Here is a 24,454-nt window from a genome sequence, read left to right on the forward strand (position 1 = left end):
AGAAGCCCTGACTTAGGCTGACCCACCCCTACTGCCAGGTGAGGGACTGCTATGAGCCCCCACGGGGGTCCCCAGCCGGCTTGCCCACTAGATGCTGCTGGCATCCTTTATCCCAACTGCCAACACAGCCCTTGACCCCCATAGCTCCAGAACTCACTCGGACCGCAGCCCCCTCTCTCTGAGGGATCTCCTGCTTCTCCATCACATCAACTGGCCCCTTTCCCCTCTTCCTCCCTCCTGGCTTCTGCTCATCTCCTGAACAGGGTGTGAGCTGAGCTGTGACAAGCCCCAAAGCAAAGTACTCTCTCCATACATCATGGGGGAAGATCCCCTATTGCTGTTTCCAGAATCTTAGGAGGTCGACACAGCATGGACTTTGAGGCCCTGCTGGCCTGGGTTGGGATCTCAGCTGACGCGGAGCCACGGTGTTCTCGTCTGTAAGGTGGGGATGCTTCCCTTGAAAGAGCTGTTGTGAGGAGGGGACAGAATACACTGCCAGTGTGCAGCATGGTACCCGGGACACGGGGAGCGCTCAGTGGGGCTGGCCCTCTTCAAAGCCGCCCCCCTGACACTCTGCCCAGGAACAGGCGGGGTCCAGTTCCCTTCCCCTTGAGTGTGGGCTGCCTTAGTGACCTGCTTCTAGGGCACAGAATGCGGTGGAAGGGTGCAGCTTGACTTCTGAGGCTAGGTCACGAAAGGAGATATGCTGTCTCTCTCTCTCTCTTTCTCTCTGCGTCTCTCTCTCTGTCTCTGTCCCATTGCTTTCGGAACCCAGCCACCATGCAGAGGGGAAGCTCAGTCCCATGAAGGGGCCACTTGTAAGTGTTCAGGTCAAAATCTCACCTGAAGCTGAGCTGACACCAGCAGACGGACAAGTGGGTGAACACACCTTCTAGACGATTCCAGCCCCAGCCCCAGTCTGACGTCAGCCCCAGGAGAGACTTCCAGGGAGAACTGCTGGGGGAGCCCGGTCCAGCCCCAGGACCACGAGAGAGAATATGGAATGGCTGTTGTTGTTTTAGGCCACTCAGTTTGGGTGGTTCATTTCTCAGCAATAGAAAATCTGAACGTTTAGGGGAAAAAGAACCCTGTGACTATAAATTCACCACCTACCACTTTTCAGACCCCAAGTCCCCCAAAGGTGGTGTGTGAGGTTCTGGGGACCTACTTACGGAGCAAGGGAGCTGGAAGGGCTTGGTGGGTGTGGTGAAGCTGGCGCTGTGGATGGGGTCTGGGTTCAGGCCATCGTTCCACTGAGCTAGGACCGCATCCCGGTAGACGGTCACCCCCGCGGCTCGGAGCGCATCCTCCACTGCGCCCTCCACTGCGTAGTTGTTGATGCAGGTGACGATGGAGGTGGGTGGGTGCTGCACCAGGTGGATGTAGGAGCCCCTCACACCCAAGTTCAAGAGCGTCTCCACCGTGGTGTATGTGTCAATTGTGTTCCCATAGATGATGACATTCCCTACAGAAGGGGACAGATGCTTAGATACATAGTTTAAAAAAAAAAACCCAACAACCTTATTAGTCAAATGCTAATAATGCCGAATTGCTCCCTCCAACCCTCTCATTTTTTTTCAGCCGTGGGAGGTCAGCGGTGTTACCTAGCAAAAGCGACCAAGAAAATTTAGTAAAGAATGGGCACACAACGTCCCACAAAGTAGTCAAGTACTTTTAACACAGAAGTAGGACATTCATTTATGTTCCTATAATTTGAAAGTTGAAATTATGCTAAATGAAACTGGTGAGAATAAAACCTTTTGCCTTGTTTTTGCTCCCTATTTGCTAGACTTATTAAGAGGAAAAATGGCTGAAGTTTGCAATAAATGCAAGTTCTTCCTGAGTGATGAAAAGGACAATGGTGAAAATAATTGTCATGTGCGTGATGGTATGGATATTTTAATACTTAGTTGTTGAATCATGTTGATTTCAAGGACATTTTTCCTTCTTTGAGAACTAAAGACTAGAACATTCTGCTTGCAACAGATAATTTTATATTCAAATTCTGATTTTTAGGATTTAATGTGTCAAGACCTAGCAAAAGAGATTGACAGGTATTCTTTTGGTGAGGAAAAATAAAACCACAAAATAACTTTGAGAGATTTCCCCTGTGTAAGAGCATTTTGATGGTAACAGTCTATATGATTTATTTATATTTCTTAAAAATATTATAGAAGTAATTACATATGCTCTTCTACTAATGATATAAGTTTTAAGACCAATGATCCTATTACATGAGTGAGATGTATTACATGCTATTTATATGTTGTTTTTGACACTGAATTGGCATTATTACCTCTTCACAAAGACAGAAACTGCTGTAGGCTCACATCTCGGGCGAGCTGTAACAATTTTACCACAAAATGATAGATTTGTGAATCTACCTCTCTTTTTCCTCCTGTTTATAAAATGATCTGAAGAGGAATTTTATGAGACAAAATAAATGGCAAGTGTACTTACTCAATTTGGTGGAATACATTATGCAAAAATCTATTTCTATCCAAAATTGAGAGGACGTATAACGGCTTGTCTTACTTGTTTAGAAGGAAAGGAACTAGAATAGCTTTCAGATGGCTTCCCTAAGGTTAAGAGCTTCTGGAAAGTCCTCCCCTACTTCCTGTTGCTCAAACGTGGAATGCCAAGGGGGCAAGGCAGCCAGGGGCAGGGTCCTTCCTTCCCGGCTTCCCTAGGATGCTCCGATTTGGGGGCTCTGATTGCCGCCCTATTCAGACGCGCTAGTGCAGCATTCCTGGGTGAGCTGCCTTTTCCTTGGCTGAAAGAGCCAACATTTTGCTTAAATTATTGAGGCTCCCACCTGCTGTGCAACATGAATCCTGGCGGTCTGACACAACAAAGAACTAGCCTGCCAGGAGAGCCAAAACTTGAACCTCAAACTGTCATAGGTTTGAGGTCTTCTGCCCCTTTAAAATATGCATGCAAAAACAATATTCATTTTCCGTGAAACAGATTTAAGTGCTTAGGCCCCATGCAACTCAGAGTTGAATATTTTTCCAGTCTCTCCTTCATGTTGGCTTTTAGTAACTATTCTGTGAGATGGGCTTTTTCATTACAGGCTCATGGAAGCCCCAGCAATGCAGGGTTATTTAGCCAGGGTTGCCCACAGATTGTAGGCAGCTGGACAGGATGAGGACTTCCATACATTTCATAAAAGCTCTACTATTTAAATTAGACGTTTATTTATAGATATGCTAACTTCTAAATAGTTTTGTCTATCTTTTAGTTTAATTTGAAACGCCTCCCCCAAATATGAGACTTCAGTTATTGTAACTGTCAGCTATTGTCACGATAATGCTGCATGACATACTACCCCCAAACTCAATGCCAAACAACAATAAGCCTGTTGCAGGTTGGCCTACACGTCTGTGGGCTGACTGATGTTGGCTGATGTGGCTCCAAGCTGTGGTTGGGGTCAGATCTGCACCACGTCTCTCTCATCCTCTCTGGACCAACAGTGACCTGAGGCATATTCTCTTTCAGGAGCTGTGCAGGAGCACAGGCGGGCAAGCACAACCGCTCACACACTTTCTAAGCCTCTCCTTGCAAGACATCCACTAATGTTCCATTGACCAAAGCAAGTCATGCGGCCACACCCACACCCGCCCAAGGGGGTGAAGCAAACTCTGCCCACAGCGGGGATGTGTGTGTGTACATATTTGCTGAACAACGGTCCAAAATCACATTTGTATTGGGCACATAGTAAATCATGCCTATGTGATGTCATCTAAAATTTTTCATCTAAACGTGTTTTATATGATTATTTACTTACATTGTCTCATTACCCACAAAACAGAATAAAATCTCATTATAATTTTTTTACTACCTAAATAAGAACATGTCACAGGTCAAATCACATTCCTCCACATACATAAGACCCAATGTTACAAAGTCAGCCTGTTACTCTTTGCTAGTTTGATCCCTTGCCTTTTACATGTTTCCACTCTGGGGGGGATTATTCTTTCCATTATCTTTGTGCAATTGTGAGTTCTTTCTACATCATTTCCCACTTTTTCTTTGTAAAGAATTTTTAGATTCAATTCCTGTTTATCTCGTGACTCTTATATACCTGGCCTAAAGCCAGGCACTTTAATACACAATCCCAGGAACTCCCTGGTGGTCCAGTGGTTAGGACTCCAAGCTCTCACTGCTAGGGACCTGAGTTCCAGCCCTGGTCGGGGATCCAGCAAGCTGTGCAGCGTGGCCAAAAGAAAAGAAAAAGTTATCTCTGGTAACAGCTCTCTTTCTGGGCCTGGCCTCCTATCTAAATGCTTAAAAAAAAATACACAATCCATTATTATTATTATTACCAGTAACAGTAACATTTAGAACTGTTACCAATAACATTGGCTTCACGCAAATGCCCGTAATTTTTTCATAAGCTAACAGTAAAAATATAAGCATGAAGATAATTCATAGGATAAGCAAAGACATATTGTGGGGAGTCCCCAGGACAAAAGCTAGCAGACAAAGATTCTGATTAGTAATGTATGCGTTTCGGGACAAATCAATCTAGGTATAAAAATATGATTACTTATACTTATCAGAGTAATTTTACTAGCATGGATGGGGTGGAACTAGGGCCTTTGAAGCCCCCTGGACTGGGCTATGCTTGTGGTTGTACCTGGGCCCCAGCAGAAGGTCCAGCCCCAGGCAGGTGAGGTCCCTGCAGGCCCGAGGCCGTCTCCGTCTTGCCTTCCTTGCATCAGCAGTCTACACGCCCTGGCTTACCTGGGGGAGGAGAGGACTTCAGGCTCACCCTGCCCACCCTGGGGCCTCACACAGAGCCTGGCCTGCAATGGGTGTGACAAAACGTTTCCCGACCAGATGCGCGGATGAGTGTTTGAGCTTCACCAGCTTTTGCTGATCCGAAACTAACTGGCCTTTCCTTTTGGGGTCTGTCGATATTTACTGCAGAACACCCTCACTCTGGCCAGGTTTTCCTACTACGTATTTCGACTTGGTGTTCACTATTAAGTTGGCACTACATACCAGTCCAGCCACAGGATGGGCTGTATACCTGAGATTTGTAACACAGAAACATGTTAGATCTGGCTATTAGGTTTCCCTTCTAGCCCATGAAATCCTACACGATCCTAAATGTAACCAAAACTGTGTGTGCCTCCAACACGACAGTAGAAAATAATACTGCTGCCATGTCGGTGCAGTTTAAACCGAGGGACCAAGGATGTTTTACAGGGAGGTTAGCCCTTGTGTAACTATCACGCTGCGGACAGCTGGGTGAATTTGGGGCCAAATCAAAGAGGGAAGATGGAGAGGGAAGGAAACAGAGAAAGAAAGGGAGGGGGCAGAGAGAGAGAAGAACCCAGAACGCCTCAGAGAAGTAGATTTTCTTCCATCGCTGGCTGAGTTAGAAGCAAGCAAGAGTTTAAAAGCAGGTGAGAAAAGTGGTTGTGAGGTGGGGGAGGGGTGGGGGAACTGAGCCGTGAATAACAACACTGTAAAGGGCTTTGTAAGGGCGATGCTGGGTCTGACAGTGTGTCCCAGTCCAAGTGGACCAGGCGGGTGGCTGGGGTCCTGCTGGCGCAGAACATCCTGACGGCTGGTGGAGGAGAGGGGGGCAGCCCCAGGGTATGTGGAACCCACGGCATCTGTCATCTACAGCGGGCTTAAGAGGTCAGACAACCCCAGTTCATTAAAGATTCATTCAGCTCATGCATTTCCACCACTTCGGTGCTCTGTAACTCACGGAGTCTTTGCAAATATTTTGAAGGAGGTGACACATTGCAGGGGCTTCCTTTATCTTGTTGGGATTTCGCATATATTCTTTGGAAGTTTCTATGCATATGTGGAAGAAACAGAGTGGAAAAGCTGAGGATTTCCCCCTGGATATCAGTTTTATGCTAAGAGATCTGGTCACTGTCTTCTTCGCAGCAGCTCAGTTTACTTAACAGATAAGAAACAGCCAGTCTTTGCACTTGACCTGATGGGTGACAGAGGGGAAGTGGTGGGCGGCCCTACTTTGAACTGGCAAATGATAACTCAGGATTCGAACAGTCTGGGTGGATTTTCAATAGGGGGCAATGGAATATAACTATACCAGTTTTCATGGGAGGCTGATCTTTGTTGCTCCTTCTAGGGGATAAATTATGCATTACTGAGAGTACAGAGCAGAATCGGGAGGCATAGTACAAGGAGGGCACGGTGGTGAAAAGACGACCTTGTGAAAGCCCCTGGAATTGAAGTTGGCAGGAAGGAGCACCCAGTCCTTCTCTCACGCTCGCCTGCAACGACCTTTGGGACAGAATGTGCAAGGGAGCTTCCAAAGGAATGAGGGGCCCAGCTGGGGAGGAAGAGGGGGCGTGATGATTCCCATCACCACCTGGGTGAGCTGTCACTTCTCCACCTCAGGCTGCAAAAGCACTAAGACCAGCTGTCTGAAATGTTGGCAGGAACGTAAAGGTGATGCTTTTGATTTCTGATACACTCTTGTTGAAGGTGTAAATGAATACACCAGCAACTCTGATTGTGTGACCACCAAAATGAGGCAAGCCCACACAAGAGGTAAAGATGAAGGATTCTCCAGGAAGGAAACCATCACTTGGAAAGGAGAAAAGGGAAGGATTTTCCGATCTGGCATTCTGGCCAGGAACTCACATCTCAAGAGGATAAGAAGTAAATTCAAGATTTATGCACATAGATATTAATAAGAATTTTTCTTTACAGTTATTGCATTTTTAAGACCAGAGAAAATAAGAATTATATACTACATTTTATAATTTATGTATTTTAAGCTATCTTATTATTGTATGTATATTTACATATTCCATTGTATTTTAATGAAGAATTATGGTTCCTTTCCACTTCAAAAGAAACAGAGATTATGTAAGATCAGAACAGGCCCATGAGAAAAGTTTTATTATGCTCTCCAGAAAACTGAGGACAGAGGGGTTAAGTAACAAGCTCCAGGTCACACAGCAGTAGATGGTTCATCAGAACTCAGACCTGCCAGGTCTGATTTCAGAACCAGTGCTCACACCACTGCACTATATTTGCAGATGGATATATATAACATGTTCCTTAAAAACCCCTCTAATCGGCATTGTATCTGTATTATTAACTTTAGGGAATAACCAGATAATGAAAGAATTTTAAATAGATACCCTAGAATATTAATAAATTGTGAAATAAACACATACTTAAAAAACATATTATGTTCATGAATAGACCAGAAAATACTCTTTTTACTTTTTAGAAGTCAAAGCATAAGATTTCTATGACACGTCTCATTTTGCTCTGTCAAATAAAAAGGGAAGAATATATTAGATATAGCATAACAAAGGCTTTGTTCGGTGATTCATGCACTGGAATTTTAATGTTATACTTTTCTTACAAACATGCTTTTAATAAGGCAGTAAACTGTATTTAGCTGAAGATGAAAATAATTGATCCATTTCGGGCCATCAAGGCGGTGTATTTTTTTGTACTTTACTTTCATCCTACTTTTCATTTTCATGGAAAGTACAGAGGTAATAGCAGATGAATTTCAATTAGTTTCAATTAATGCCATAAACTGTTATAATGTATTAGGTTGCTGGGTTCTATCTGAAACACCCCCCCGCTCCCGCCGGCTAAACCCTCCAGGTTTTTTTTGCAGTTGAAAGCCAGTGATGTCAGCTATTCTCCAGGATAGTGGAGCAGTTCTAATAGTTTACGATAATTTACATCTATAAACTCATCCAACTACAGAGACCAATAAACAATTTCCTTCAGACTGGACAAATTCCATCACAGAACAACTGTTTCTCCTTTGGAAGCAGAGGAAGACATGATAAAACAGAGACGGGGCAGGCGAGAGTGGTGATGCTTTGGGGGAGATATCTGTGCTTTTTCAAGGGGCAGAAATTCAGAGGAAAGCTAACCTCCTCCTATTAAAAAAAAAAATCCATTTTTTCTGCTACGTAGCATCCTTCTGTCCTTCTAGAACAATCCCTCCACTGTCCTCAGCAAACAAGCCCCTCCTCTCGAGTCTGTTTGCTTCAAAGTTAGGCCTGGAGTTTCCCAGGATTCGGGGTGTGATTCCTGGAAGGACATTCGACCCAATCACAGCCCGTGAGACACAGGAGTTTTTTTCGCAGACTCTTGGGAGAAGGGCCCTATCCTCAGCTCCCACCCTCCAACCCCAGCCTGAACTATTGAGAAAAAGGAAAATTAGCACTGAGGGAGCAAAAGCTAACTATCATGAAAAATGTCCACGTTCTTTCTGGTGTTATTAGAAACCAAGGGCTGACAGGTGGAGTGACGGTAATGGATGCGGGAACAAAGCCCTGCTCCTCGTTTTCATGAAGTGCCAACTTCCAGTTTCCAGCTTCAAATACCATCAGCCCATAACTGACTTGGAAATAAGCTAGATGCAGCTGTGCCAGCAGGACCTCAAATGGATCAGAGATGGCTGCTTCCAGCCCGCCCCTGCCTGAACGGCTGCCCCGCTCCAGCCCTGACCCATCCTTCCCCGAGGGCTTTCTCTCTGCCGCCGTGGGCGCCAGAGATGGGAGTTCACCTTCCTGCAGTGCTGTTTTGTACACAGCATCACCCCTGGTTCCCCAGCCTCTAAAAAGTAACCACTTAAACCTGGACTCCCCTGGATCCTCCACCTTCTCCTTCCACTGCTGCCCTTCACGGAGTCTGCCCGGCCTGAGTTGTTGGGTCATGGTCTTTGAATACAAATCAAACTCCCCCAACCTCTCTCTTCCTTGCTTATCCTGCCCTTCTTTTTTTTTCAGCAATTTCAGTCTTTTTAAAATTTTTTTATTTTTGGCTGTGTTGGGTATTCGTTGCTGCGCGAAGGCTCTCTCCAGTTGCGTCAAGCGGGGGCTATTCTTCATTATAGTGCGCGGGCTTCTCATTGCGGTGGCTTCTCTTGTTGTGGAGCATGGGCTCTAGGCACACGGGCTTCAGTAGTTGTGGCACATGGGCTCAGTAGTTGTGGCTCACGGGCTCTAGAGCGCAGGCTCAGTAGTTGTGGCACACGGGCTTGGCTGCTCCGCAGCATGTGGGATCTTCCCGGACCAGGGCTCGAACCCGTGTCCCCTGCATTGGCAGGCGGATTCTTAAACACTGCGCCACCAGAGAAGCCCCTATCCTGCCTTTCTTTAAGGCTGAGCTCAAATCCTCCTTTCTTGAGGAAACCTTCTCTAAACTTCACAGCCTCCAGGGCTCTCACGAAGGTCACGATGCCTCTCTACAACCAGACTGGTACCTGGTGTACACGGCTCCCCATCTTTTGTGTAGAGACTGTGCTAGGCTGCACCATCACCAGGATGGCAGTGGCTGAGACCTACACCCTGGAGAAACAACCCTATCACATGTAGCGGTAGTAGTAGTAACAAGGCTAACAACAGCCCATATGATTGAACTCCTACTGTGCTGCCCTGAGCTGGACATGTAATATCTTATCTCGTTTAATCCTCATAGCAGCCCATGTGAGGAAGATATCTGGAATGGCACTAATTAAATTCAAGTCTGAATATGACTCTAATTATGGAAAAACTACAAAGAGAAAGAGCTTCCTCAAGGCAGGAGGTTAACATTTTTCTTTCCAACTTTTCTTATAGTCATTTGAAAAGGGTCACTACCCTAAGTTGAATGAACTTGTCTGGTCTGTTTCTCAGATGCCTCCCAGAGCCTGGGCCCAGCATCTGAGTGTTTGGACCACCTACCTGGGAGATGCCCTGCCCTGGGGGTGTCATTAATCACTTGGACCTGGGGAAAATAGCCTACTTTTAGGACAAGAAACTAATGTCTATAAACTCCCTAACCTGGCTGTTCAGTGGACAAAAGCGGGCACGCAGGGGTTTTATGCAACAGTTAATGGGAGACATTCTTAACTCTTGCAAAAGCATTTATTTCCCTTTAGGTGGGCACCAGAGTATCACCATCTTCAACAGCTAGTCAAGGCAACACGATAGCTGGATGCTATTCCCCCATCTGAAAACCAAGAGCTTCTTACATTGGAATTTCTAAGTTCTCTGCCATAAGCATTCAACCCTAAGGACTTGCATTGCCATGTTCAAAGGCCCTTTTCTTGGTCAAAAGGCTCCTGAACCCTAACATTCAAAACAGCCAAGAGTTCAATTAAAACACTGCATTATAACAGGACTGGGCACATTCCTAAGACATAATGTATATTTTGTATTGAACCATTGGCTTTTGTGCTTTCAGCAAGCTTAAGTTACATTTTGAGGTCTGGACTTGAAGAAATGGTAATGAGTTGTCACAAATTGTATGGATAAAAGCAGGGTTCTGCAAACTATGACTCATCCCCTAGTTTTGTAAATAAAGTTTTATTGGAACACAGCCATGCCTATTCACTGACATATTGTCTGTGGCTGCTTTCTTGCCATAGCAGCAGAGTTGGGTTGCTGGGACAGAGACCATATGGCCTGCTAAATCTAAAAGTTTTACTATCTGGCCCTTTACAGTAAAAGCTTGCTGACCCTCAGATCAGAGAACTCCCTAAGTGTACTTAGGTCATAGGGCAATGATTAAAGAATGACTAAAATATTGAAACAGGTTTAAACACATACAGATGCAAAACTGAAAATAATACTGAGTTTTAATGAAAAAATTAAAATATTGAATACTTTGACAAGTTTTTATTCTGGGTCCCCAGTATATATCTATATATCCCACCTCTGCCCAAAGGTTCCAGACCGTTGATTTTATGGGTGATTCCTGTCCAGTTTTTAGGTTATACAAAGTATTTCTGACCCACCAAAAATATGGAAAGCTTCCCCAAAACACTTTGTGAGACTAGCATACCCTTGATTCCAAAAACTTGCCAAGTAAAGCATAAAAGAGAAAACAGGCCAATCTTACTCATGAGTTTAGATGCAAATAGCCTCTAAGTACTAACAAATTGAATTCAGCAATGTATCGAATATCCTTTGATACCTATTTTTGATTTTTAATGAAGTAAATGTAGAAACTTGACAAAAAGTTAACTAACACCTAAATCTTCCACCAAAAATCGGAAGAAACTATATTTAATTTTAATATAATTATATTAACTAACATAATGAAATTATATTTAAACAAATACATTCAATAAACTAATATATTTAATTTTATATACTGATCTCCACACTCCAGTAACTTACTGATTTTTCCATCCCGGGACTGAATCAAAGGTCTGAGTTAGAAGCCTAGCCCATCACAGGTGGTTGTATAACCCAACCAAGTCCCTGATCCTCCCTGCGCTTTCGGTAAAATGAAGGGGCTGCAGTAAGTCATCTCTAAAACTTGACTCCCCAGGTTTCAATTAAAGACAAATAGGCAGCCAGGCCCTGTTCTAGTTATTCTACTAGTCAAACAATTTCCATTAACCCAAGCAATAGAGAGGAAGATGCTTGAGAAAACAATTTGTACAAATGTTTTACTCTCTCATTTGGCTTCAGGAAGTGGCAGGCAACTCGAATATGTTCATTTGTGGGAAGGACTGTGCAGGCAACCACGAAGGAGAACAATGGGTTGTGAAAGAGAAGAGCCCTTCCAACTCAGACCTTTCCTTTTCTTCCGAGGTCTTTTCAGCTTCACAAAAGGAGTCATATTTTCCATATAATTGCTAAACATGTTTGCTTATTAAATTATTCTTTAATTAGTTAATGATTTTAGCCATGCTTTGCTCTTTGGATATTCATTTTTGTGTAATAAAATAATTATAGATAATTAAACTATCTCAAGCCTTTTTCTTTCCCCCAGAAAACATGCTGGGTATCCAAAAATGACAAGTTGTAAATTAATCTGGAAAACAAAGCACAGCAGATGAATGATTTGGTTGGAATTAATTAGGTACTAATTATATACTGGAACTAGACGAAGAATAAGACTCATTATAAAGATAAAATGCTGTTCTGAAAAGATGCACAGTTACCAGCATCCTTACCTTCTGCAGCAATGGAGTTGTTCCTGATCCAAGTCAGGGCCTTCAAGCAATCTTCTTCGTCGTTGAGGGTGAAATGATTGCAGGGAACCGGGCCCGTGTACTGCTGCAGACCGCTGTTCGGAACTTCTCTGTTTGTCGGGTGTTGACTAATGTCGGCCCCTGTAGGGCGTGGGACCTGAGATACGTTACAGAGAGATGCTTATTTCAGTGGTAACAGGTGAAGCGCTCACAAGTAATGAGTTAATTCATTGATTGATTGATTAATTAATTAAAATAAACAGAGCAATACCCAGTACAGGTGTGCCTTTTGCTGTCTCAAGATATAATCCAGTCTTAATTAAAGAAAAAAACAAAAAACGGGTGAAATGATCACTTGGAGCTAATTCTCAGAAGGAGCTGCCCTGGTCATCTGATGCTGCGTAACAAGTTACTCCAAGGCTCGGTAGTGCAAAACCCCCATTCAGTAGGCTCACAGATTCTGTAGGTCAGCCATGCAGCCAGGGAATGGTGGGGGACAGTTAGTCTGTTTAGCAATGTTGGAGGCCTCAGCTGGGAAGACCTAAAGGCTGGGGGTGGTGACCTGATGGCCGGGGGCTGGAATCACCTGGAGATAAACTCTCTCAATCCTTTTTCTTTCCCCAAGAAAACATGGTGGGTATTTAAAAAGATGACAAGTCATCACTCTATCTCTAGCAGTTGGTGCTGGCTGTGATCCCAGCTGGGGTTGTCGGCCGGAACTCCACGTGGGGCCTCTCCCTGTGGCCTGAGCTTCCTCACAGCTGGGGGGCTGGGGGGTTGAGTTCCAGGGCACATGTCCTGAGAGAGGGTAGCAGTCCAGAGAGCTCCACATTCTTCTCTTCTTGGTCCTGGGAGCCCAGCAGGGCCTCTCTCGCCACGTTCAGTTACGGAGGCCTTCACAGAGGCCTGGCCAGGGTCAAGGGGAGGGAACCCAGGACCCGCTTCTTCCTGCAAGGGGGGCAGGGCCATGGAAGAGCACGTGGTACTGGATTTGATGTCACTGTTTTTGGTAAAAACAATCTGCACTGAGGCAATTATATCAAGGGAGTGAAATTCAAGCACATAGAGGGTCTACCCACAAAATGAGGGAAGTGGGCTACTACTTACTTGTGAAAATTATAGGATTATCTTTCACTTTGTCAAAGAAGTGCTCTCTCTCTCTCTCTCTCTCTCTCTCAACACTGAGCCCTCCCAGTACAGCTCCTGTTCCCTCGCTTTTGACATAGACGTGGGTGAAGACAGACGCTTTCCTCTGCTGTAGGAAACCCAATAACGGATGATGGCCAACTCTTGTCCTTGGTGTCCAGGATGCTGTGACAAGCGGGACGCCCAGGCCCTGGCCAGAGCGTTCAGCCGTGACTCAACTCCACCTGGTCATTGTCAGGGTAGAGTCGGGGTTCAGGGTGGCCAGATCTGATCGCTCAAGAAATGCCAGATACTTGGGTATTTTATATGGACTCCTGATTTGTTCATTACTTTGGTTCAATTAAAATCGAGCAAACAGACGCCATTGTAGAAGCCACGTCAAACGGCACAGTGGGGCGGGTGTGCCCAGTGGGCCCCCGTGCTGCCCCTCCGAGGTTCATTTGGTGGCAGGTGGAAATTATGGGAGATAACGAGGCCGGAACCTAGGGCAAGACTCCCAGGCAGCTCGGCTGCTGTTAGAGGCCCCGCAGCAGCCGTCCTGCACATTTGTGGCGTGAGGCCTAAGGATGCGAGCCCAGACTCCTACAGCTACAAAGGGCAAAACATTCACTGGCAGCAGAGACTAACACGGGCTCTCGGGAGGCTCTTCCTCCCCGACAACCGCGGGCAATGCCTGCTGTGCTGGGGGATGTGAATGCTGGCTGGTGCCGGGACACGTGGGGCTCCACTAAACCCCAGATGACATTTAGGAAACTTTCGGGTATATCCTTCCTCAAGAGAAGTATTAAAGCCTTGGCACATTGCTGTGATGTATTTAATTCAATTTCAGGCTGGACTAAAACAAAAAACAGAATCTATTTTTAAAGCTGGATGTCCTTTCTCCACAAAGAGGCTGCAGTAAAATGATATTTAGTAAAAAGGAACAACCCAATAAGTAGTGGTCATTTACTACAACGAAAATTGTGGAGGAAAGCTCTTATTAGCAATATAATTTATTTAGCAATATCACACTAAAATTTTGGCATTAGTATATTCATAGTTATCATAAAGCAGTCCACTGAGGGCTTTGGTGAATGGTTTAAAGTGCACAATACTGAATACTGTGCTTTGGAGGTTTGAAACTTTACCAGAACTACAACAAGCATTATAGTATAAGAGAAAATGAAATTGGGGTAACATTATACCAGTTTAGTAAATCATGCTTTAACAAGTCAGGAAAAATCCTTGGCAGGAAAAGGCAGGGCTGAAGAACAAATTGAGAGCCATTCAATTTATAAAACTTTCAATGACTTATCATTCCAAATAGTGGGTGTTCATATGAAAAAACAAGGAAAAGAGGGGGGGAAAGAAAGAAGGTCAAAAACGAGAATTAGTTTGCTACAGTCCTGAGAGGCAACTGCATTCTGATAATCTATATAATTCTTCCACACACTTAAATGGATGGAGTTGTTTTTGCACATTTCTAACTATAAAGAATTAGAGAAATTAAAGGGATAATATATTTTCATGTTTGCACGGTGGCATTTCACAAAATAGGTAAAACTGGAGCTAGAATTTTAAATCCCAAAGCTAATTAATTTGTCCACACAGAGTTTAGCAAAACTCAGTATATCAAGAAGGATCTATGGGGAAAAATCATATTATGTCATCAACAAAAGGAGGGAGTAGAGTTCAATTGGAGGGAGTAGAGTTCGACAGGAGGGAGTAAAGTTCAACAAGAGGCGTGGGCACATCTACTGAAGACACACCATCAGCGCTGGCTCCCCAAAGCAGAGCTTCTCTACCACCACTGAACTGGCACTGACTCGTGATTGGAGAGAAGCAGACACTTCTCAACCATTCCAGATGATTTGGGATGGAGCATCACCTGCTGGTGGGAGCCCCTTGGCCACCCTGTTCTCCTCAGCAAGTTAACATGGCAGTAGGGGATGCTGGTGGCCTGCCCAATATCCTGTCTCCCTTTCTTTCTTAGTAACAGACTCCTGGGACATATGCCCAGTTGGAACATTTCCCAACTCATGACCTGAGAGGTCAAGAGAGATAAGCAGGTGTCCTTCGGGGGCAGGGGGAGGGCAACTCGAAAAGCCATTCTGCTCTAGTCTTTCCTCCTTCCTGCTTCTTGCACATGAAATGGCTGGAACCACAGCAGTCCCCACAAGGTGCTGAGGATGGAAGGCACATTCCAAAGATGGAAGAACAAAAGACAGAAGGGCCTGGGTTCTTGAGGGCACCAGGAAGCCACCTTACCAGAACTGAGGTTGCTTTTCTCCAGATATTTATATATATATATATATATATATATAAGATGTTGGGGGTAGGAGTTCATTAATTAATTAATTTTTGCCGTGTTGGGTCTTCGTTTCTGTGCGAGGGCTTTCTCTAGTGTGGCAAGCGGGGGCCACTCTTCATCGTGGTGTGCAGGCCCCTCACTATCGCGGCCTCTCTTGTTGCAGAGCACAGGCTCCAGATGCGCAGGCTCAGTAGTTGTGGCTCACGGGCCCAGTTGCTCCGTGGCATGTGGGATCCTCCCAGACCAGGGCTCGAACCCGTGTCCCCTGCATTGGCAGGCAGATTCTCAACCACTGCGCCACCAGGGAAGCCCCAGATAGTTTTAAAGAGAGGGAAAAAAAAAAACTTAAAAAAAAACCTGTTTATTTGACTCTAGCTATAAACGGTTAGTTCTAGAATTTGTGAGTTGTGAAGACTTTTAAAGCCATCCAGTGTAACCTCTGCAGCACATGGATGGGAGAGGGCAGGAGGGAAGGAGGAGGCACAGGGAAGGAGACAGGGAGAGAGGGAGGGAGGAGAGAGACAGGCAGCGGCGAAGAACTGGAGCCAGACCACCTGCGCTCAAACCCTAGCCCCTAGTCTGCCACCCTTGTGCGACCTTGGACAAGTTGTCTTGTCTGACTTTTAACCTCAGCCCCACTGCAGCTTGGTTCCCTCACCTGCGAAATGGGGGTGGGAGTGGCAGGGAGCTCAGGGTGTTACCACAAGGGTGACTTCAGGGAGCACTGGTGTGGTGCAAGGCCAGTGCTCGATCTAGGTCAGGTGCCCTGACCCCTCCTGCCGGCTGCCCGCTGTACCCGGGGGTTGGACAGTCCCTCTTGGCAGAGGCTCTGACCCTTAGGAGGTAGTTTCTTAGGATGGACGCGCGCTGTAGTCCCATGGCTTCTGATGTCTGTCGTTATCTGCTCCCCGGGCCACACTGAGTTGAATTCATTTCTACACGAACACTCTCAGCCATTGGACTCTTTGCCCCTCTGGCTAAACATCCGGGATGACCTCTTATCTCTGGAGGTGCTTCAGCTGGTTCCTTCCCTTACGTGTGACACCAAGAAATGCACGTCATGCTGCAGGTGCACTTCTGTCCTGGGATACACTCTGTGACACAACCACATTGTGCCATGTAACGGGCTCGTGACCTCCACGTCGTCGTCACGAATTTCACCCTTTGTTAGGATCAGTGCTCTTATTTCTCCAGCTGATTCTGCTTCGCCGGATATGACTATTGCTGCTGCTCGTAACAGCTGTTTGAATTTGCCTGACATCTTTGGCTGGTGCCCCTGGAACTATCTTTTCACTCTTAAACTCTGAGTGTGGTTCGTTTTGTATTCCTCTTGTATTTCGACGTCCACGTAAAAACAGATCCTTGATGTTGTAATGGGGGCAATTTAAAACCATGACACTCGCTGTTACAACTGTTAGGTTTTTTTTCCTTATGCCATTCTGGTTCATACTTTCAAGTGTAAGCATCGTGGCTATTTTCTTTCTTTTCTTGCCTCTGGTTACATGAAGGATGTTTTCTTCCTTTTTATCTTCTCCGGTTTTTGGAAGGTGAATTTATTTAGGCTGCTCAAAAGCATTCTTTAACCTTATTTCCTCTAAATATAAGAGTCAAGAATGAAACATTGCCTTGTGCTTCCCCATTTAAGACATAGTCCTTGGCCACCTCTCTCCCTATTTTCAAGAACTCGGGTTTTTTTTTTTTTTTTTTTAAGAACTCGGTTTTGATTAGATTACTTCAGAGTAAGATTCATTATTGCCCATCTTGGATTTATTCTCAGATTCATAAAAATGATTTGGATTACCTTTTGTTTGTGGTGTTGCCATGTGTCCTTTTATACTACTGTGTCCAGTTCTTTTCTGTCTCCGTTATCCAGAGTGCGAATTAAAGACCACGGAAGATCTTCTTTCTCAGGCCTGGCCCATAAAGAACACATTTTGCCATCCTCCAATAGGATACACTTAGGCGAGCATGTGATGACTGAATTGCCCATTTTCTTCAAAATTCTGAGCAGCCAGTTTCATTTTCTTAAACCACTGAAGGCTGGAGAGGTGATTTTTTGCTTTATTTGCCTTGCCTTATTTTTGTTCTTTTTGAGGCAGGGTGGGGGGAGGTAATCTGCTATTTTTCTCTTGAAGTTTGTTCATTGTTTTCCCTATCGTTCTCATAGAACCAAAATTTCATCAGAATGTAACTAGCTGAGAAAATTCTTCCTTGATTTTGCCAAGAATGTGGTCAACTGGATGATGTTTTCAGGTAAGGAAAGTTTTCTTCTAGCATATCTTTATTGTCTCTATTCCATGTATTTGGGCCTCTTCTTTGGGAGAAGCACTGTCCAGGCATGGCCTCCACCTCTAGCATATCTTCTTGTCTCTGGCACCCAGTGTATCCCTTTGCCCTTTGCCTCCACCCTCCAGGGGAGTTTTGTGATTGGTCTCCAGCTGACTTCACCAACTTGTACAGAAGCAGGTCTGTCTCTTGATGGAGATGTAACATCAATCCTTTCTTACTCCATCTCCCTTTTCATCTCACCCTGTGGCCTTCTCAGCGCAGCCTCTGCTCTTCGAATGTCCTTGGCTCCTGTGATGGAGGCCGTAATGAGGATGATGCACAGTGTCCTGGGGAGAGAGACAGAGACGGAGACAGAGAAGGAGGGGCAGAGAGAGACAGAGAGAGAGACAGAGAGAGAGAGGGAGAGGATCCTTCTGGAATATTTTCAAAAGTATGTCCTTGCTCTGATTTTTCTAGATGTTGTTCTCTTTTCTCTTATTCTGTTATCTTTTTGTTCCAGTTGTTTCTTGCTCTGCAACAAGCTCACACCAAAACGTAGTGGTTTAAACCACCATTTTATCACCTTTCATGACTTTGTGGCCAGAAGTTCGGGTAGAGCTTGGCTGGGCAATCCTTTTATTCCACGTGTTATCGATAGAGAGCACTTGGTGACATTCAGTGTATGGATGGTCTGGTCTGGAGGGTCCATGATGGCTTCACTCACATGTCCGGGGCCTTGGCAGGGATGGCTGAGAGCCTGGGCTTGGCTGGAACCCTCAACTGGAGAACCCATGTATGGCATTTCCAGCACAGCGGTCATAGGGTATCTGGAATCCTTATGTGGCAGCTCAGGGCTCCAGGAGCCACTGTTCCCACAGACAAAGAGAAGCTGCCTAGCCTCTGACTTGGACTTAAATTCATGCCATGTCACTTCCTTCGTAGTCTGCCGGTCAAGGCTGTCACAGATTCAAGGGGAGGAGATGTTGGCTCTGATGGGAGAAGCCTCAGGGAATCTGAAGTCTTGATTTAAAACGGACTCTTTTCTTTGGCCTCATGCTGTTATTTTCCCCTTTAATCTGCCCCAACACAGGGAGGTCTCTTCATGCTGGGTGCTGCCAAACGACAAGGGGTGGCACCTTGATGCATGCAGCTCTGTCCACCCTCTGCAGCAGGCTCTCGCCCGGGCCTACACTGTCCCGATGCCACATTCTTCTATCTCCCATCTGAGACATAACTCGCCTCCTTGGAGACCACATCCGTTGCTCACCCACACCAAGCTCACCAGAGCTCACACCCCACTTGCCCTCACCCGGCTGCATGCTCTCGCCCCACCCCCCGCTGGCTTTCCCCCAGCGTCACCCCGTGGGAGTCCCAGCCACGGTTTTCCCATGGCCCACACCAACTCATCTGACTTCAGGCTGACACATTTTTATCCCTCCTCTCTCTGAGATGACCCACACCCAGGCGTGGGAGTGGGCATCTCTCCGTCTCTGCTCAATGCTCCATGAGCCAGCGAGGGGGCTCGGGGACCCTGGTTATAAGGTCTTGCAGACAGCTTTTCAGAACCAGCATGTGCTCACCAATCAAAATAATCAAATCCATCCGTGGGGCTGGGGAGGGGCTTAGAGGGTACTGGACGCGAGCTAGAAAAACCTTCATCGTCCAAAGCGGAAAGGTCATAGGTAATGTAGGAAGTTGATCGCTCAAGGGGAAAACTTCTATAAACACATTGTAGTTCGGGGAGGTAACCAATGAAGAACAAACAACAGAAATGCCTCAGAATGGCTGACCCTAGCGAGAGGGCTTGGAAGTAGAGACCAGGGCCCCTCACACGCTGCCCTGCAGCACACTGTATCTTGTGCATGGATTTTCTGATTAAAAAAATAAGTGCTATGGATTTGGATATCAAAAATACTGCACAATATTTTAGACTGGTACATGCCATTTACAGGTCAGATTAGAGGATAAGATTTGTAATTATATTTTATAACAGGTAGTCTTCTTGCTTATTTTCATCATTTTAACTTGTTGGTATTTTTTTAAATCACAAAATTGGGGCAAAACCGTGAGAGTGGCGGAGAAGGGAAATAGGGAAAGAAATTCGAGCCGGAAGCTCCTAGTGAATCCAGCTGCCATTTTTATATCAGTCTACGTACTTTTAATCTTTATGTCCTTCTGGAAGAATTAAATTGAAACTCTCTTTATCACTTCATTTCGTGTTTCCCATTGTTAAAAGGGCAAGAGCTTAATGTACCACAGACTAAAGCCGCAGGGGCAGCTGGGCACACATGGGCAGACGCCTGAGTCTCTGGACAGCTGGCCGGGCCTTCCTGTCACATTTTCCCAAGTCCACGGTCGCAGGCAGCAGTTGGAACTCGGAGGGGTAGGTGAGGGGGGACAAAGGGGTGCTTGGTGGTTTCTTCTGGTTTCACGTTTGAAAAAGAGGAGTACTTAAGTAACCAGTTTATTTTTCTCCTTTATCCAGAAAAAAAAAAAATCCTTTCCTACACTTTGAGAATTGGATTGCTTTAAAAGAAGAAGAAGGAGAAGGAGAAGAGGAAGAAGGGGAGGAGGAAGGGGAAGAAAGAAAAGAAAAGAAATCACTCAGACGCTGATCCAAGCTGGGTCCTCAGGTGGTCCCCTCACTAGCGGCCTTGGCCTTACCCAGAAACGTGTTAGAACCGAGGTATCTCAGCCACAGCCCCCCCACCCCCCACCCCCTGCTCAGCATCTACATTTTAACGAGATGCACAGGGGATGTGTGTGCACATGGCAGTTTGAGAAGTGCTGCTCTAAGGTACAGATGAGGTTCTAGGTCGAGAAAGTTCAAGTCTGTGTTTCTCCACCTTAGCTTAGAATCACCTGGGAGCTTCAAAAAAATACTGATGACTGGACCCCACTCATCCCCAGAATAATTAAAACAGAGCCTCTGGGGGCAGGGCCCTGGCCTGGGTTTATTTCAAAAGTGCCCCAGGTGCTCTCAGTGGGTAGCCCAAGCTCAGCGCTGGAAGTCAGTGATGTGCGCAGTTGCTGGGCTGTCTATCCCCACCAGGCCGGCCACCCGTGGCTCATCTGTGGGAAGCAGGCCTGAGCACATCCCCAAGGTGGCCTAGGACAGGAGCAGAAAAACATGGCCAGTGCCTGGGGTGGAGAGTGGATAACTCCCTACAAACCCAACTTGGAGGCCTATCCAGTCCCTGAGAGAAAATGTAATGAAAGGACTCCATCATCTAAATCTCTTTTCATCAAAGAGATGCCCTATTTCTGTGGCATTTCTGCATGAAATGCTCCAGCGTTGCAAAGCAAGAATGTTCAAATTCGCTTCTGTCGGACGTTGAATAGGTAACATCCTGCAACACTTCCCTGGAATGTGGCTTGAGAATTTAATCGAGCTGGAAAGCACGGTCACCAGGTAAGCAACCAGCCACACTTCCTAGCTTTGTAACCGAGAGACAAAATAAAATAAGGCCGACAGAAGGTGCGCATGTTTGAAATACTTTCTCGCAAGCCCATCACCACCGCCAAATGTTAGCCTCTTGAAGCATAAATTAATTTTCCACAGACGCACGCCGGGCTGCGTCTGGATTCTGCTCTGGTGAGCAGTACGTGTTAGACTTTTGGACAACAGCTTCCAGGATGACATGTCTCCAACTTGCTGTGATTCTTATCCTTGAGCAGAATGTTTTTCTTGGAATGGGTTTCCAGGAGGGTTTTGGACCCAGTTCCGGCCACATGTGCAGGTGGGAGGCACGCTCTTGACCCTGAGACGTGGGCCTGGTCAGCATGTGACCCCTGCCATCCCCGAGGGCTCACCTGGTACTGCTGCCCGGTGCAGAGGACAAGGTGGTCGTAGAGCACGACTTCTTCTCTGGAAACAATGACCTGCTTAGCTGCTCGGTCTATGGCCGTCATTTTACCAACCACCACGTTGACCCAGGAGCACAGCGACATCAACGCGTGATCTTTGTCATTATAACAGTGGCTGCGGAGAGAGAGGCTCCATCAGTGACATTTGAGCAGCTGACAGCGGGCATTAATTAGACATCTGCTGAGCTGGTTCAAGTCCCCTGGCTGGCTGAGCCTGTGCTCTTGCTGGGAGTTTACCGGGACCCGGGCTAGCCAGGAGATTTGTCCTTATGAGACACTTAGTCGCAAATTGACATCTTCCCATTAAAGCTAAATTGTTCTGCCTGGGGTAGACCAGTCCACAACAGGGAGTGTGTGTGTGTGTGTGTGTGCGTGCGTGCGTGTAATCATTCATATACACTCTTGCTTCCATTTCAAGAGTATATATGTAAATTTACCCTAGCGGTTGATGTGTCATATTGACAACTGTCATATTGACCACAGACTCGGAGCAAATAAGGATGAAGAAAGTGACATCTGAGGATTCCCACAGGCAGGGGTCAAGGTCCAGCATATTGAGAACCCTGTCTATTTGCTAAGGCTTTTCAATAAATGATTCATTCTTAGAATTAGTGTATGGATTCATGCCAAAACAACAAAATGCATTTTATTTAGAGAAAGTGTCCATTAGGGAATTATGTTTGCATACAGTACAATCCCTGGGGACTCTGGGGGGGGGGTCACTTCTCAGGGTAAAGGTGATTTACGGGGACCACTGCTTCCATAAGAGCAGGCCCAGGGTAGACGGGTTTTGTTCTCTGGGTTCTATTCGAGGGTGAACACAATACTGTAATGGGAGAAAAGTGGGTTTCCTGTGGCTTTGGGTTTATTTAGAGTTCTGTGAGGGTTGTTTCCAGAATTTTCTGGAAGGTTTGACCTCATGTACATGACGTTTTAATAACCCTGTTCTGAAGACGCAGAGTGTAGGGCAGCAGAACAGTGAGAGTCTGTTTAAATCTAGGCTTCCCCGTGCCAGGGTCTGTGTCCCTGCTCTGTCGCCAATGCAAGTGGACCCTGGGGATTCTGCATCCCTTTTTAGAACTTCAGTTTCCTCACCTCTCAGCAGGAGATAACGACCCCTCCTCACATGCCTCGAGCATTGCAAGGGATGGACCCAAGAATGTAAGAGATGCTGTCTGTCAAGTGGGATGCATATGTGAAGGGTATTATTCCAAATAGTATTAATGGTACACAATCCTGTTTACTCTCGTTGGAGGCAAACAGGATTCTGAAGTGGTAATGGGAGAACATTTTTTCTTTTTGATCCACGCATGAGTCTGCTCTCACCACACAAAAAGAATCCTGGTAATGGATGCACATTAGACCCTGTTATAGGGCCTGTGAAAGAGAACGGAGTCTGGGCTTTGTATCTCTCCACACAATGACACTTAAAAACAAGAAAATTTCTTCTTAATAAGAAAAGAAAATCGGGGGCTGGTCTGCCACAGGAAAATAACAGATAGTGAGATGAAATTCTCTAATAAAAAGCCATTTTGGTAGCTTTACAGGAAAACAGGAGGCTTCACTGATTTCATACATCTGTGAGAGACCCACAAGGGATTGTTCTTACTTGGGATGTGATCCATTCCTAACAGAAGCAGTACTGTCAGCCGTCCAAGATGAGGAAAAATTAAATATAGTTAATGCACAGAGATTCGTCATATGAGGGTTTGCTCGAAGATGAAAGTTCTCAGGGGAAATTTGGGGAAGGCTAAGACAATGTTATTTCTAATGACAGTAGGCCAGCGGTGTTGATAATTTCAGAATGCATACTTCAGAGATAAAATCTGAAGCTCTGTCCCGTGGGAACTGGCCCTCGGGAACGCTGGGGTTGTAGGGACCTTAGGAAGCACTGAAAAATGTGGGGTGCTTGCTTTTACAGCCTGTGACCACATGGAATGACATTTCTCAGTTTCGAAACTGAGAAATTTACACTGCGGGTAGCTGATGCCTATCTGTTTCGGATATTAGAATACATTCTGGACCTTCTTTAATTTACCCATGAGGCAGTGAGACTAGATATTGGAGACTGTAAATGATATTTCTCCAAAATTATTTCCTAAGCAGAGTTAATGAGCATTAAGATTCCCACAGGGCAGGGACCATCTCCAGGCTCGAGGACAAGAGAAATATCTCCACTAGAGTCCTCTGGAAGAGAGAGAAGGAACCAAAGAAGGTAGGTCAATGAAACTTCGTGTTTCTCAAGTGACCTTGACTCTGACGCAAAAATAATGTGGAAGCTTGTCTTCACAGAACATTCTGGAGACAGGTAATAAGGAGGAGAAAAAAAGTAGAAATGCAGGATGGGGGAATTGCTGGAACAGGACATATGTGGAGAGTGGCCAGCTTGCTCAAAGTTGCAGTGACCCCAAATCTAGTGATGGGAAGACTTAGCCTAAAGTTCCAGGTACAAAATTAAGAGCAAACTCCAGAGGAATAAACGTAAGTGTGGTGAGGACCTGCATTTCATGCAATCAGAACCCTGCAGGACCGGAAAGAACCTCAGAAGTTTCCAGCAAGGGTTTATCGTGACGCTCCCAGAAGAAGGAGCATCATAATTAACCTTCAGTTATTCAGAGCTGATTGTCCAATTAGTGGATTTCTCCCACTGCCGGTTCCTCCTCTCCTCCCTCTGCCCTCCTTTCTGCTGCATCCCGGGCACATCATTAGCACGTCCACCAGAGGCTGGACAGGGCGGGGTTTGGGCAGGGGAGGTGTGGAGACAAAACATGGCTTTTCAAAAACTAGTAACAGCAATAATAAATCAAAACATTGGTTATGGAAAAGTTCAGAATTTGTATTTGGCGTGAGGAATTTGAATCATTAAATTTTTGGATATCAATGCACTTGTTCTTTCTAAACTCCATGACCAGACATAATTTCCTGTATTGGGGTCTGAGGAACAT

General features: G+C 45.7%; 1 protein-coding gene across 1 annotated transcript in view; it reads right to left on the reverse strand.

The window, feature by feature from the left end:
* The window catches only part of CFAP61 (cilia and flagella associated protein 61), a 255,995-nt gene that overhangs the window by 56,901 nt on the left and 174,640 nt on the right, over positions 1-24,454 (reverse strand). The window contains exons 20-22 of the mRNA XM_049699137.1: positions 21,456-21,624; positions 11,921-12,095; positions 1,173-1,465 (exon numbers count right to left, since the gene is read on the reverse strand). Of these exons, the coding sequence (XP_049555094.1) occupies positions 1,173-1,465; positions 11,921-12,095; positions 21,456-21,624 (637 nt within the window). The remainder of the gene's footprint in view (positions 1-1,172; positions 1,466-11,920; positions 12,096-21,455; positions 21,625-24,454) is intronic.

Source organism: Orcinus orca, chromosome 16 (genome assembly GCF_937001465.1).
Source record: "Orcinus orca chromosome 16, mOrcOrc1.1, whole genome shotgun sequence".
Taxonomy (NCBI): Eukaryota; Metazoa; Chordata; class Mammalia; order Artiodactyla; family Delphinidae; genus Orcinus; species Orcinus orca.